The 14,133-nt window shown below is 47.8% G+C and overlaps 1 protein-coding gene across 3 annotated transcripts in view; it reads left to right on the top strand.

The window, feature by feature from the left end:
- Positions 1 to 14,133, top strand: part of AGRN (agrin) — a 211,255-nt gene that overhangs the window by 187,959 nt on the left and 9,163 nt on the right. For 2 of the 3 annotated variants that reach the window (XM_087878877.1, XM_060694175.2), the window contains 6 exons: positions 1,421 to 1,585; positions 2,980 to 3,091; positions 7,731 to 7,847; positions 7,942 to 8,131; positions 9,384 to 9,471; positions 13,868 to 13,900. In XM_087878877.1, coding sequence (XP_087735003.1) covers positions 1,421 to 1,585; positions 2,980 to 3,091; positions 7,731 to 7,847; positions 7,942 to 8,131; positions 9,384 to 9,471; positions 13,868 to 13,900 — 705 coding nt within the window. The remainder of the gene's footprint in view (positions 1 to 1,420; positions 1,586 to 2,979; positions 3,092 to 7,730; positions 7,848 to 7,941; positions 8,132 to 9,383; positions 9,472 to 13,867; positions 13,901 to 14,133) is intronic. The other variant, XM_087878878.1, reaches the window with a different exon arrangement.

Genomic DNA, 14,133 nt, shown 5'->3' with positions numbered 1-14,133 from the left:
TCCTTGGTGATCTCTGAGCTGGCTTGTTTTCTTACAGACAGTTTCATTACCCAACTAGGTAACATAATCAGTGCTAGAAAGAGTGGGGTTTGCTCTCAGTTTATATTCTAGTGGGTTGCCCTGTCAATGTTGATGGAGATGGTCTTAACCCTAAGTGAAGTCATGCCCGATTTTATAACCTGTTTTGCCATGATCATTGAGCGAACGACTGCAGTTGTTAAGTGAATCATGTGGCCATTAAACGAATCCAGATTTCCCCCCAGAAGCCAGCTGGGAAGATTACGATCACAAGACCTTTATAACGCTGCCACATAAAGTACATTCCCATTGCCAATTTGGATCACGTGATCGTGAGGAATGCAGCCACAGTCGTAAGTGCGAGGACTGGCCTTTCTTCAGCGCCCTTGTAAACTTTGAACGGTTGGTAAACAAATGATCGTAAACCGAGGACTCCCTGTAGAGCCTTTCTTTTCCTTCTTACGCGGTGGCTCAGTGGCTGAGACGCTGAGCTTGTCGATCGAAAGGTCGGCAGTTCAGCGGTTCGAGTCCCTGGTGCCGCGTAATGGGGTGAGCTCCCGTGACTTGTCTCAGCTTCTGCCAACCTAGCAGCTCGAAAGCAGGTAAAAAATGCAAAGTAGAAAAATAGGGACCACCTTTGGTGGGAAGGGAACAGCGTTCCGTGCGCCTTTGGCATTGAGCCATGCCGGCCACATGACCACGGAGACGTCTTCGGACAGCGCTGGCTCTTCGGCTTTGAAAGGGAGATGAGCAATGCCCCCTAGAGTCAGGAACGACTAGCACATATATGCGAGGGGAATCTTTACCTTTTTCCACTCTTTCCCCCCCCCTCTTTCATTCCTTTTTTTTTTCTCTCTCTCTCTCTCTCCAGGGATGTGTGAATTGGGTCAAAATGGGATTTTAGATCATCGGTTTGTTTTGAACTCTCGCCCTGGTATTTTCAGAGAGGATGGCCTCGCTTTGATTCAGCAGCTGAATCGATTCATTCCACCGAATTTCTTTCTTCTTTTTTTTTTTAAACGCGGTTCACGGGAAAAGACCATTATCTTCTCTTATCGAACTGATTTGAGGGGGCTTTGACAAGCAGAGAAGTTGCCGAAATCTGTTTGGAGGCCTCTTTAATTCATTTCGAGAACTCAAAATCCTCTCGGGCTTGATTCCCTATCGGATACAGACAGGAATCAGGTCAAATTTCCAGATGAAATATTCATACGCCCTATTTCTTTTTTTTCTTTCATTTTTTTAAAACCTTTTCTTCTTCTTCTTTTGCAACGTGGGGAAATTATTTTTCCCAGTTAAAACGATGGTTAAATCTTCTCTATACATGTTGTGAAATCCAACGCTCTCTGGAATGCCATTTTTTCTCCCCGTGTGGCTGATGCACCTCTGTTCAATCCCGCAGGGATAAGATGACCATGGAAGTTGCGTTCCTGAGCAGAAACCCCAACGGTTTAATTTTCTACAATGGACAGAAGACGGATGGCAAAGGCGATTTTATCTCCTTGGCCCTTCACAATGGATACCTGGAGTACAGATACGATCTGGGCAAAGGAGCTGCCGTCATCAAGTAAGGAAAAATAGCAATAGCCCTTAAGACTTCTTCTTTTTTTTTTTTAAAAGAAACTTTATTGAGTTTAAAAGCATAAATATATTAACATTTCCATTAATATGAGATGTGCAGTGGTTATAACTATATACAAAATATATAGCCCTTAAGACTTCTATACCGCTTCACAGTGCTTTTAAAACAAACTAAAACCAAAAACGAAAGGAGAAATGTTTCTTCCCCTTTTGCATTTGAGCATGCAAGAAGGGAGAGGAAAGGAGAAAGGGAAAGAGGAAAGACAAAGAAAAAAGAAGGGAAGGTGGGAAGAGAGCCAGGAAGGAAAGCTAAGGAAAAAAGGGGAAGGAAGAAGAAAGGAGATGAAGAGGGAAGGAAGGAAAAAGGAAGGAAAGGAAGGAAGAAGAGACAAGGTAGGTAGACAGGAAGAAATGAAGGAAGATAGGAAGGAGGGAAGGAAGGAAATGAAAAGAAAGGAAAGGAAGGAGATGGAAATAGGAAGGAAGGAAGGAGATGGAAATGAAAAGGAAGGAAGGAGATGGAAATGAAAAGGAAGGAAGGAAGGAAGGAGATGGAAATAGGAAGGAAGGAAGGAGATGGAAATGAGGAAGGAATAGAAATGAAAAGGAAGGAAGGAAGGAGATGGAAATGAGAAGGAAAGAAGGAAGGAAAGAGATAAAATAGGAAGGAAGGAGATGGAAATGAAAAGGAAGGAAGGAGATGGAAATGAAAAGGAAGGAAGGAAGGAGATGGAAATGAAAAGGAAGGAAGGAAGGAAGGAAGGAGGTGGAAATAGGAAGGAAGGAAGGAGATGGAAATGAGAAGGAAGGAAGGAGATGGAAATGAGAAGGAAGGAAGGAGATGGAAATGAAAAGGAAGGAAGGAGATGGAAATGAAAAGGAAGGAAGGAAGGAGATGGAAATGAAAAGGAAGGAAGGAAGGAAGGAAGGAGGTGGAAATAGGAAGGAAGGAAGGAGATGGAAATGAGAAGGAAGGAAGGAGATGGAAATGAGAAGGAAGGAAGGAGATGGAAATGAAAAGGAAGGAAGGAGATGGAAATGAAAAGGAAGGAAGGAAGGAAGGAAGGAGATGGAAATAGGAAGGAAGGAAGGAGATAAAATAGGAAGAAAGGAAGGAAGGTGATTATAATGAGAGTGAGGGAGGGTGTGTGTGGGAAATCCTGCCTTAGCACGTGGCCACCACAGGTGCCCCACCCACCCACCCTGGACACGAGTGACGTCGAGCTGGCCACCCCCCAGCCCTCCGAGGTCAAACACAGCCCTCAATGAAATCAAGTTTGACACCCCTAGAATAGAATGCATCTTGTTCTGGTTTTTTTTTCTCTCTTGTGTGTTATATCTTGCCTTCTTTCTTCCCCACCCACCCACCCACCCCTCCAGGAGCAGAGAGCCCATCCCTCTGAATAGCTGGGTCAGTGTTTCGCTGGAGAGGAACGCACGGAAGGGCATCATGAGAATCAACAACGGAGAACGGACTTTGGGTGAATCGCCGGTAAATTTAAGGCCGCTCTCGAAAACTTTTGGAACAAGTTTGGGATCCCTTTGCGGGGGGCAGTTCCTTAAATTCAGACAAGGATTGCAATCCGACCCCCTTTTTAGCCTCCCGTAGGCTTCCCCAGAGGTACCTTATCATGATCTGAATCAGTGGCGAAATCCAAATTTTTTTACTACCGGTTCTGTGGGCGTGGCTTGGTGGGCGTGGTGTGGTGTGGCTTGGTAGGCGTGGCAGGGGAAGGATACTGCAAAATCCCCATTCCCACCCCACTCCTGGGGGAAAGATACTGCAAAATCCCCATTCCCACTCCTGGGGGAAGGATACTGCAAAATTTCCATTCACACCCCACTCCAGGGGAAAGATACTGCAAAATCCCCATTCCCACCCCACTCCTGGGGGAAGGATACTGCAAAATCCCCATTCCCTCCCCACTCCAGGGGAAGGACACTGCAAAATCCCCATTCCCTCTCCACTCCAGGGGAAAGACACTGCAAAATCCCCACTCCAGGGGGAAGGATACTGCAAAATCCCCATTCCCACCCCACTTCAGTGGAAGGACACTGCAAAATCCCCATTCCCTCCCCACTCCAGGGGAAGGACACTGCAAAATCCCCATTCCCTCCCCACTCCAGGGAAAGGATACTGCAAAATCCCCATTCCCTCCCCACTCCTGGGGAAAGGATATTACAAAATCTCCATTCCCTCCCCACTCTGGGGCCAGACAGAGGGGGTATTTGCCGATTCTCCGAACTGCTCAAAATTTCTGCTACTGGTTGCCAAGCCTCTGAATTGGGATCACGTCCAAATTCAATGGAGATGCTCCGACGGTCGTAACTGTGAAAAATGGCCATAAGTCACATGAGTGCTGTTGTAACTTTGAAGGGTCACTAAATGAACCATTGTAAGCCGAGAACCGCCTGTACAGTAGTGGCCAAAATTGAGGAAACCCTTTTGGGAAAAATGTATTTTTGAGGTTTGATGGCTAATAACACCATTTTTGGGGGGGAGTTTCAAGATAATCCTATTCCACTGCTGGAATGGCCTGGGAACAGCCCAGACCTTCACCCCATTGAAAATCTAGGGAGCCGACTAAAGAAACTTGTTAGTCAGAAGCGACCCAGCAATAAAACCCAGTTAATAGAAGCCATCATTCAATCTTGGTTTCGCATTATAGCAGCTGCAGAACTAAAAAACTCGATTCACTCCATGGGAAGACATTGGCATCATTCATGCTAAAAGTTACCCAACTGAGTATTAACTGACCATTTTTGATCATTTTTGCATAGCTCGTTTTTTCTATGGGGATCATTTTGATATATCTCGTTTTTTCTACCGTGATAATTTTTGTGTATATCTCGTTTTTTTCTACCTCTTTCACTTTTCTAGCACTGTCACTGCTATTCTAATAGCAAATCCTTCATCAAAGTGATGGCATTACATTCTTGATTAAATGATCTTTCCATCGATGTATAATTTTATGGTACCACTCCCCCTCAAAAAATGTGGTGTTATTAGCTAAGTTTTAGAAAATACACTTTTTCCCCCCAAAAAGGTTTCCACAATTTTGGCCACTACTGTATGCTGTCCCCTCCTTACAAGGAGAGTCAGAATCGGCTCTGAAAAGGCAGGGTTTTTATTTTTATTTTTTTTAACCAATTCTGACCCGCTACCCATTTTGCTCAGCGAAGTCTTCAGGTTTTAAGAGAGCCAATGTTTTCCTTCTTCCCCTTCCCGAAAATACACAAAACCGTTTAATGCCAGGTCGAGCCTTTTCCCTAAAGCCAGATCCTTTTTTTTTCAAGTTAATTCCACCCATCCCTCTTGGCCTTCCTTCCTCCCTTCTTTCCAAGACCTGGATCATTCCAACAGCCGTTTTCGTTCTCTCTTCCGCCTCTTAATTGGCCCCTTAGAAGCCACCGTGCTGTTTTTGCAACAGGCTTCTCCAAATCCAGGACCCGTTGCAAAAAATTCCCAGGACTCCTGACACGAGAAATAGAGAGTTTTTCTGTCCTCTACGCAACAATACCCTTAGTAGGAAACGTGCAAACTTTTTTCAGTCTAACGCACAGGTGTCAAACTGGATTTCTTGGGAGGAGCTGGATCAGCATTGTAGTTGTCCTCCGCGAGCCGGCCGGGGATGGTGGTAGGGGAGGAGATGGGACGGACAGCCTCCTGCAGCACCCTACTGGTCAAAACGGGGCACGGGGGGGGCTGCCGCGTGGTCCATTTTCAGGCTGGATGACCACCCTGCCAGCCAAAACAGCCCCCCCCACGTCCTGTTTTGGCCGGAAGGGTGCTGAAAACGGGTCACTTGGGGGCCGGCCATGCCCCCCCCCTCTCCCCATGGCCCGTTTTCACTAGCAGAGGCACTGCGGGCTGGTCCTTTACTATTTCCAAGCCGGCCCTATGGTAGCTCTGTATATCCTCCCTCTCTCCCTACCTCTGCTTAGGGCAGTTTGATATTGATATGAACCCGGTGTCAACTCGCAAAGCATCCCTGGCCTGGCTCTCGAGTTGCCATAGGCAAGGGGGATGGGAAACCGACGAAGCAGCACGGCAGCTAAAATACAAAAGCGCATTCCAGACATATCTCTCTCAAGGCTGTCTCCCGGGGTTACCCACAGCAGCCGGAGCGGAGCGATCTCTACAACTCACGAAATTGCTCCCTTGGCGAATGTGATTGATGACACACCCTGGGGGGAGGGGAGAACCAGGGTCATGATTGGGTTCTAATAAGTAACTGGATTTCTGGATTTCTTTTGAAGCTTGGCTCGAGGCTCATGATTTAGTTAGCGAATCCGTCAGAACCCCTGACACCCGGTCTTCCCCAGTGATCTGTTTCTCCTTCCTGCCTTTTCTGTCTCAGAGGCTGCAAGTGGGGATTTAATGAATCTTGCAACTCTCTGTGTTTGTGGTGGTGTCCATATCGCTGATCTTTTCTCTCTGTTTTCTCTTTTGATTCCCATTTGCGTTTCTCCCTCCTCCTCCTCCTCCTCTTCTCCTCCTCCTCCTCTTCCTTTTCCTTGCTGTCTGGATATCAGAAATCTCGTAAGGTAAAGAGATAAGTATAACCCACTCTCTCATCCTCATCTCATTTCCATCGGGTTTTTTGGTTTTTTTTTTTTTGCTTTCCCTATCCCAACACCAATAATATTAATAGACTTATCATCTCCCTGGGTTTTTTTTTCCCCATTGTATAATCACCTTTTTTTTTTTTAGCATAGACGTTTCCTTTTTCTCGTTAAGAGAATCTCTCCATCCACAATAATTAGTTGTGTGTAAGCCCCTCGAGCCATTTTCCATCATTAATGCTTTTCACAACATTAGATAGTTCCCTTTTTAACACCGTGAATTTGAAGCCGCGACGGTGCCTTTTTGATAAAGGGGGGAAATCGGGGTTCGCTAAACCACGGCTTATGATTTGGGGAAGCTGAAACGGTCCTTTTCCTTCCCTTGCCACAATTCTAGATTTGATGTAGAATATCTCTGGCAGGACTGAACCCCGGTGGGGGAAATGGGGTGAATAGGACCAGATTAAATCTCTTAACAAGCTGTTAATCTTGCAGCCGTAATGAGCTAAACTCCCCCCCCCCTTTTAAAACCAACTCTGATTGGCATACTTTTTTTTCCGTGGGTTAACAGAAGATGAAAGGCACCGAAGAAACCGACTAAAAATTGGTTGGGCTGGTTCCTTGCTAAATTGGTTTGCTGAGGACACACGTACCTCTCTTCCCGCAACAAGGTCTAATCAACCATCAGTTAAATATACTGTATTTTTGGCTCCATAAGACGCACTCCTGTTTTTTGCCTCCGCGCGTCCCGTTTTTGGCCTCTGCGTGCCCTGTTTTCGGCCTCCGTGCGTCCCGTTTTCAGCCTCTGCGCGTCCCATTTTCACCCTGTTTTTGGCCTCCACACGTCCTGTTTTCGGCCTCTGCATGTCCTGTTTTCAGCCTCCGTGCATCCTGTTTTCAGCCTTTCGCCCCGTTTTCAGCTTCTGCACATCCCGTTTTCAGCCTCTGTGCGTCCTGTTTTCAGCCTTTAGTCCCGTTTTCACCCTTTTGTCCCGCCCGTTTTTGGCCTCTGCGTGCCCCGTTTTCAGCCTCCGTGCGTCCTGTTTTCAGCCTTTAATCCCGTTTTCACCCTTTTGCCCTGTTTTGGCCTCCGCACTTCCCATTTTTGGCTTCTACATGTCCCGTTTTAAACTTCCGCACGTCCTGTTTTCAGCCTTTAGTCCCATTTTCACCCTTTTGCCCCATTTTCGGCCTCTGTACGTCCCATTTTTGGCCTCCGCGTGTCCCGTTTTCGGCCTCCATGTGTCCCGTTTTCGGCGGAGGCCAAAAACAGCCGAAGGGTGGGAGCTGGCGGGTGGGCGGGGCTTCGGCAATATTCGTTCCATAAGACGGACAGTCATTTCCACCCACTTTTGGGAGACAAAAAAGTGCGTCTTACAGAGCAAAACATACAGTAATTATAAAGGTCCTGTCCTCCGCGAAAACAGTATTCCTCTGTAATATTGTACATACGTTCGCCTTCAAAGAGATCCTAAGAAGTTTGATTGTAGTGGCTGGATGCCATTGCTAGATCTTCCAGACTTCCATTCTCAATGAATTTGTTTTCCCCTCCCCTTTTTATCCAGTTGCCCCACACCTCACTTAATTTAAAGGAACCCCTCTACGTCGGGGGCGCACCGGACTTCAGCCAACTGGCTCGGGCTGCCGCGGTATCTGCTAGCTTTGACGGAGCCATTCAGAAGGTAAGGAACATCTTCCTCGTTATTCTCTAACTCTGTTATTCTAGTCTAGTCTAGTCTAATCCTTCCTCTCTTCCTTCTCTTCCGTGGCTTGAAGATTTCCATCAAAGGGACCCCCGTCCTGAAGGAGGAGAACATCCGCAGCGCTGTTGAGATTTCGCCTTTCCGCTCCCATCCCTGCACTCAAAAGCCCAGCCCATGCCAAAACAGAGGGACCTGCAAACCCCGTCTGGAAACTTACGAATGCACCTGCCCCAGAGGCTTCTTCGGGACCCACTGCGAGAAAGGTGAGTCTGGGTGGGCAGAGAAAACTGCTGTGGACCTTGGAAGGAGATCTTGACTTTCTCTTGACCCATAACCAGACTGGTCCTTGATAGTGTAGAAGAGATAGAACCCCCCACCCCCGAGGAGAGCTCAAGGGGCTTCTTTCTATTGAATCAAAATTTGGGTCTAGGGCAAGGGTTCCCAACCTTGGCAACTTTAAGACTTGTGGACTTCAACTCCCAGCTTTGCTGGCTGAGGAATTCTGGGTGTTGAAGTCCACAAGTCTTAAAGTTGCCAGGGTTGGAGACCTCTGGTCTAGGGAACTCCCAAGAGCCGTGGTGGCAGAGTGGTTCGAATGCGGTGTTGCAGGCTGACTCAGCCCACAGCCAGGAGTTCGATCCTGACCGACTGGCTCAAGATTGACTCAGCCTTCCATCCTTCCGAGGTTGGTAAAATGAGGACCCAGATTGTTGTGGGGGCAATATGTTGACTCTGTAAACTGTTTAGAGAGGGGGCTGTAAAAGCACTGCGAAGCGGTATATAAGTCTTAAGTGCTATTTGGATGGATGGATGGATGGATGGATGGATGGATGGATGGATGGATGGATGCGGTGGGGGGAGCGCATGGTTAGAATGTGTTATTGCACTGCAGGCTACTTCCGCTGACTGCAATTTGGCAGTTCGAATCTCACCAGCCTCCAGGTTGACTCAGCCTTCCAATCCTTCCGAGGTGGATAAAACGAGGACCCAGATTGTTGGGGGCAATAGGCTGACTCTGTAAACCTCTTAGTGGGTAAATTGAATCCTTCCTTCCTCCCTCCTTTCCTCCCTCCTTCCCTCTCAGTGGTTAGAATGCAGTATTGCAGGATAACTTTGCCCACTGCCAGCAGTTCGATCCTGACCGGCTCAAGGTTGACTCATCCTTCCGGTAAAATGAGGACCTAGATTGTTGGGGCCAATAGGCTGACTCTGTAAACCGCTTAGAGAGGGCTGCGAAGCACCGCAAAGCGATATATAAGTGCTAAGTGTTCTTACTGTCTTCTCATGACCGGCTGGAAGTGGGATTTTGAGGCAGGATATTTCCCAGCCTGAAATGATCAAAATTCTGGATTTCCTGTCTCCACACCCACCCCGCCCTCTGCATGAGATACAAAGCTTGCTGAGATTCTACTGAGACACAGGACCTCCTGTCGGCCTTGCCGGCTGGGGATTTTCAGGGTCGCAATCAGGCACCGGTGGACTGTTCTCAAGTTTTGCTTCCTTTCCTCCCTCCAGTTCTCACCGAGAAGGCAGCCGGAGACTCGGAAGCCATCGCCTTTGACGGCAGGACCTACATGGAATACCACAACGCCGTTACCAAGAGGTAATGATCGGTGGGGGGGGACAGGACAGTAGTGAGATTCAAATCCCGGCGCTACCAGTTCGCCGTTGCGAGCGTGCGGCGCTTCTGTGTATGCACAGAAGGTTCTGTGCATGTGCAGAGTGTTTTTGATGATGTCTGGGAGGGTGGGTGGAGCCTCTCACCGCCGCTACCAGTTCGCCTGAACTGGGGCGAACCGGTACCAACCCACCCCTGGGGGAGGGGGAGATTTGGGGAGACCAAAGAGGTTGAAACCAACAGAGGAGCCTGAATTTAAAATCTGGCCATAGGGAGGGAGCCCCGTTTCTTACAGGCCCGCCTCCCTTGGGCGGAGCCAAGACCACAAGTCCCACCCACTATCGCAACCTTGGCAATCTGAAGACGGGAGGACTTCAATTCCCAGAATCCCCCCAGCCAGAAACATTGCCTTGAAGTGAAAAATCGGAAGTCCTTTCATTCACAAGTTCAGCAAGAGAAATCTGGGAGTGGGGCGATGTTAATCCTTTCTCCCCGCGCCAATGCCTTCAGTCTTCACCACCTTCCCTGTTGTTGTGGCCCGCCGGCAGCCAGCAGAGCTGGCAGCAGAGTCAGACAGTGAGGAGGTTGGGGAGGAACTTGGGCCAGTCCTGGGGGCTGAGGAAAGCTCGGACGAAGGCTCTGCGTTGGAGGCAGAGAGGGAGGTAGACAGCAGTGAGGCAGAGGAACAGCTGGAGCTCGTTCCCAGTGTGAGCATGCGCAGAGCTGCCAGAAGACAAGAGCAACTCAGAAAGCAGGGTCGACTCGGGAGTAAAGCCACACCTTGGAGGTGATTGGCCCCTCCCATAAGAAACAAAAGAGGAGTGAATGGGGAGGGGGCTTTTGCAGGAAACAATTCATTCGTTCCGTGACTCTGAGAGACTCTGTGCCAAGTTTGGCCTTGTACTGCGGTTGGAAACAAGTTACGTGGCAGCTTGCCAAGCGAGATAAGGTCTGTGTTGAGAAATATTCCTTTGAAAAACTGTTTGGACAAACCTTGCTGACTGTGAATGAACGTAATTCACAGTCGTGTCAATAAAAGAGGTTTTGCCAGGACGAATTCCTGACTCCTGCTTGTTAAGGGAGCCTAAGTCAGAACACCTGTGTCCTAAACAAGGGACCCAGTAGTGGGTTTCACTTACCTTTGCTCACGGTTCGCATGCGCAGAGCATATTTGATAACGTCTGGGCAGAACCTCCCGCCGCCGCTGCTACCGGTTTGCACGAACCGGGCGAATGGTAGCAACCCACAAGCAGAAGATTCATTCCCAGCTCAAAATCTGGGCCGCAAAAAATTTAGCCTGTAGGATGGGGAAACCTACCTACCTCCAACAACCTTTCGGAAGCTCGTGTGCAGAGCAGAAAGCTGCGTTCTTTCTACCGACGCCCATTTTTAGCATAACCAGTCCGCAGATAGACTGCTCCTGTAGAGGGATGCTCCATTCAGCTCATCCAACCTATTGTGTCTGCCTCACTTGTGCGTCTTGTTTGTATGTACGTCTCATTCTTGGCTGATTAATCGTTCTCCGATCCCATCCAGGGATCGCTAACAACCTTCCACTTCCAGAGTCGGGGAGTCCCTTTGGAGAACGTGATATGTTGTTACCGTTTTCTTCCCCTCCTCCTTTCTTTCCTTCTCTCTGTCCTCAACCACACTTTGTATCTTTGTTTCGTTTGCAAGCCAACTGACCAATGAGATACCAGCGTAAGTAAACACCTGCGTTCCCATCACCTTCTCTCACCCGCCATCTTCCTGCTTGCCCATCCATCCTTTAAAAACTCTTCCTCACAGGGTTGTCTGTCCCCTCTTCCTTGAAATCCGAGACACTTTGAACAAGTCCTTCTTGTCCTTCCTTTGGGCCACAGAGTTAGAGCTATTTTTAAGTATATCGTCTTCTGTGGGGGGTCCTTGAGTTTGGGGGTTTTCCTCGTAAACGTTTCGTTACCCATCAAGGTAACATCATCACTGCTAGGAGGGCAAATGGGGTTTGCTCTCGTTTTATATATCAGTTTTCAGTGACTTGGTTTCCCCACTGGCGAAACGAAATCCAAAGGAATCTGGAGTTCCTGGAATATGGAGGAACCATATGGTTCTTTCTCTTGCAAGTGGAGAGGAGGGAGGGGGGAAATCAAGATTTAAGGCAGGGATACTGGCCCCCTCCTCCTGCAAAATGCACATTTCTGTTTAGAGGTGATATACTGTATTTTTCGGACTATAAGATGCACCAAAATTTAGAAGAGGAAAACAACAACAAAAAAAAAACGGTTTTGGCCTCCCTTTTTTCAGGCCTTTTCTAGACTTTTTCCGGCCTGTTTCCAGGGGGGGGGGGGTTCGGCCCATTTTCGAGGCTTTTTTTCAGCCTGTTTTGGGGGCTTTTTTTGGCCCGTTTCTGAGGCTTTTTTCAGCATGTTTTTGAGGCTTTTTTCGGCCTGTTTTTGAGGATTTTTCAGCCTGTTTTCAGGGTTTTTTTGGCCCATTTCTGAGGCTTTTTTTTGCTTGTTTTTGAGGCTTTTTTCAGCATGTTTTTGAGGCTTTTTTGGCCCGTTTTTGAGGATTTTTCAACCTGTTTTCAGGGCTTTTTTGGCCCATTTTTGAGGCTTTTTTGGCCCATTTTTGAGGCTTTTTTTGGCCTGTTTTTGAGGCTTTTTTCAGCCCATTTTAGGCTTTTTTTGGCCTGTTTTCAGGGCTTTTGGGGGGGCATTTTTGAGGCTTTTGGGGGGCTGTTTTTGAGGCTTTTTTGGCCTGTTTTTGAGGCTTTTTTCAGCCCATTTTTTAAGAAAAAAACGGGCCAAAAAGCCTCAGAAATGCCCCCCCCCAAAAGCCTCAAAAATGGCCCCAAGAAAGCCCCAAAAATGGGCTGAAAAAGCCTCCAAAATGAGCCAAAAAGCATCAAAAACAGGCCCCAAAAGCCTCAAAAATGGGCCAAAAAAAGTCCTGAAAAAGGCCGAAAAAAGGCCTGAAAACAGGGCATGGGGAGGCCAAATTATGCCTGGCGGGTGGGCGGGGCTTCGGCAATATTCGGTCTATAAGAAACACAGACATTTTAGCCCCCTTTTGGGAGACAAAAAAGTGCATCTTCCTTCCTTCTCTCTCTTCCTTCCTTCCTTCATCTCTCCCTGTCGCCTCCCTCCCTCCCTCCCTCCCTTCTTCCTTCCTCTTTCTTTTCATTCTTCCTTCCAGACCTATCTTTCTTTTTCTTTCTCTCTCTCCCTCTTTCTTTCTTTCATCTTTCTGCCTGCCTTCCCTTTCCTTCCTTCCTTTGTGCCTTCCTTCCTTCTCTCTCTCTCTTCCTTCCTTCATCTCTCCCTGTCTCCTTCCTCCCTCCCTCCTTTCCTCCTCCCTCTTTTTTTTTCATTCTTCCTTCCTAACCTTTCTTTCTCTCTCTCTCCCTCTTTCTTTCACCTTTCTGCCTGCCTTCCCTTTCCTTCCTTCGTTCTTTTGTTCTTTCCTTCCTTCTCTCCCTTCCTTCTCTCTCTCTCTCTTCCTTCATCTCTCCCTCCTTTCTTCCTTTCTCTTTCTTTTCGTTCTTCCTTCCTGACCGTTCTTTCTCCCTCCCTCCCTCTTTCTTTCTTTCTCTTTCTTTCTTCTTTCTGCCTGCCTTCCCGTTCCTTCCTTCCTTCTTTTGTTCCTTCCTTCCTTCTTTTGTTCCTTCCTTCCTTCTCTCTCTCTCCCTTCCTTCCATCATCTCTCCCTGTCTCCTTCCTTCTTTCTTTCCTCTTTCTTTTCATTCTTCCTTCCTGACCTTTCTGTCTGTTGAGTCTCAACGCCTGAATTCGTTTCAGAGAGAAATCCCAATTTGCATAATTGAAATAACGATGTGAGATATGAGACGGAGGGAAGGCAGGGATGGCTTATTTGACTTTTCTACTTGCTTCCCTTCTCTCTTTCCCCCCCCCACCCCCTTCGTTTAATCCTCATCCATTCTAACCCAAGATTAAAATCACTTCCGGAGTTGTTACCATTCCTAATTTCCCCTTGCTTGTTCTCCTGATTTACGGTCGTTCCCTGAGTGTGTAAATCATACGGAAGGTGCTCCCTGGCGCACATCCATCAGCGCTGTGCCCAAACCGTTCCAGATTTGAACTAGTTTCGAGACGGAACCCTCCATTTCAAAGCCTGAATTGACCGTCCTGCGTTTCAAACATTTCGTTGGGTGCACAGTCTGTCTGGTTTTACCTGCACAAAATGTACGACACACCCTGAATAGACATCACCAGATGTCCTGGATGTATAACTTCTCCCAGATCTGTATCTGGAAAAAGCCACCAGGATGGCCGAGGTTTTCATAGGGACTAGCTGCTTTTTCCGCCTCGGTCAGTTGTTCGGTTCATAATTTTTATCCCCGGTGCTTAATGCATGCCTCCGCTTTCTTTCTGCTTCTAAGTCCCGATGCTTTGGATGATCATTTGGACCTCAGGTGAGTCTCGTTCGAAGGAGGTGTGCTTGCATCTTGTATCCAGATCTCGCCGCTGTTCTCGCTGTTCCCTTTTTGTTTTGTATTTTTTGGTTTCATTTTGACGTTCGGCTTGGTTTACCTGCATGGTCGCCCCAGCCTCACGTTATTTCCTGTTTCTTACAAATTCACCTCTCTGGGCTATTGGTTCTATTTCCTCGGGCGCAGAGAGAGAGAGAGAGAGAGAGGCAGGGAGG

Source organism: Pantherophis guttatus, chromosome 15 (genome assembly GCF_059756535.1).
Source record: "Pantherophis guttatus breed Tessera chromosome 15, ASM5975653v1, whole genome shotgun sequence".
Lineage (NCBI taxonomy): Eukaryota > Metazoa > Chordata > Lepidosauria > Squamata > Colubridae > Pantherophis > Pantherophis guttatus.
The sequence above is the reverse complement of the archived record's forward strand: the minus strand, read 5'-3'. Positions and strand labels throughout refer to the sequence as shown.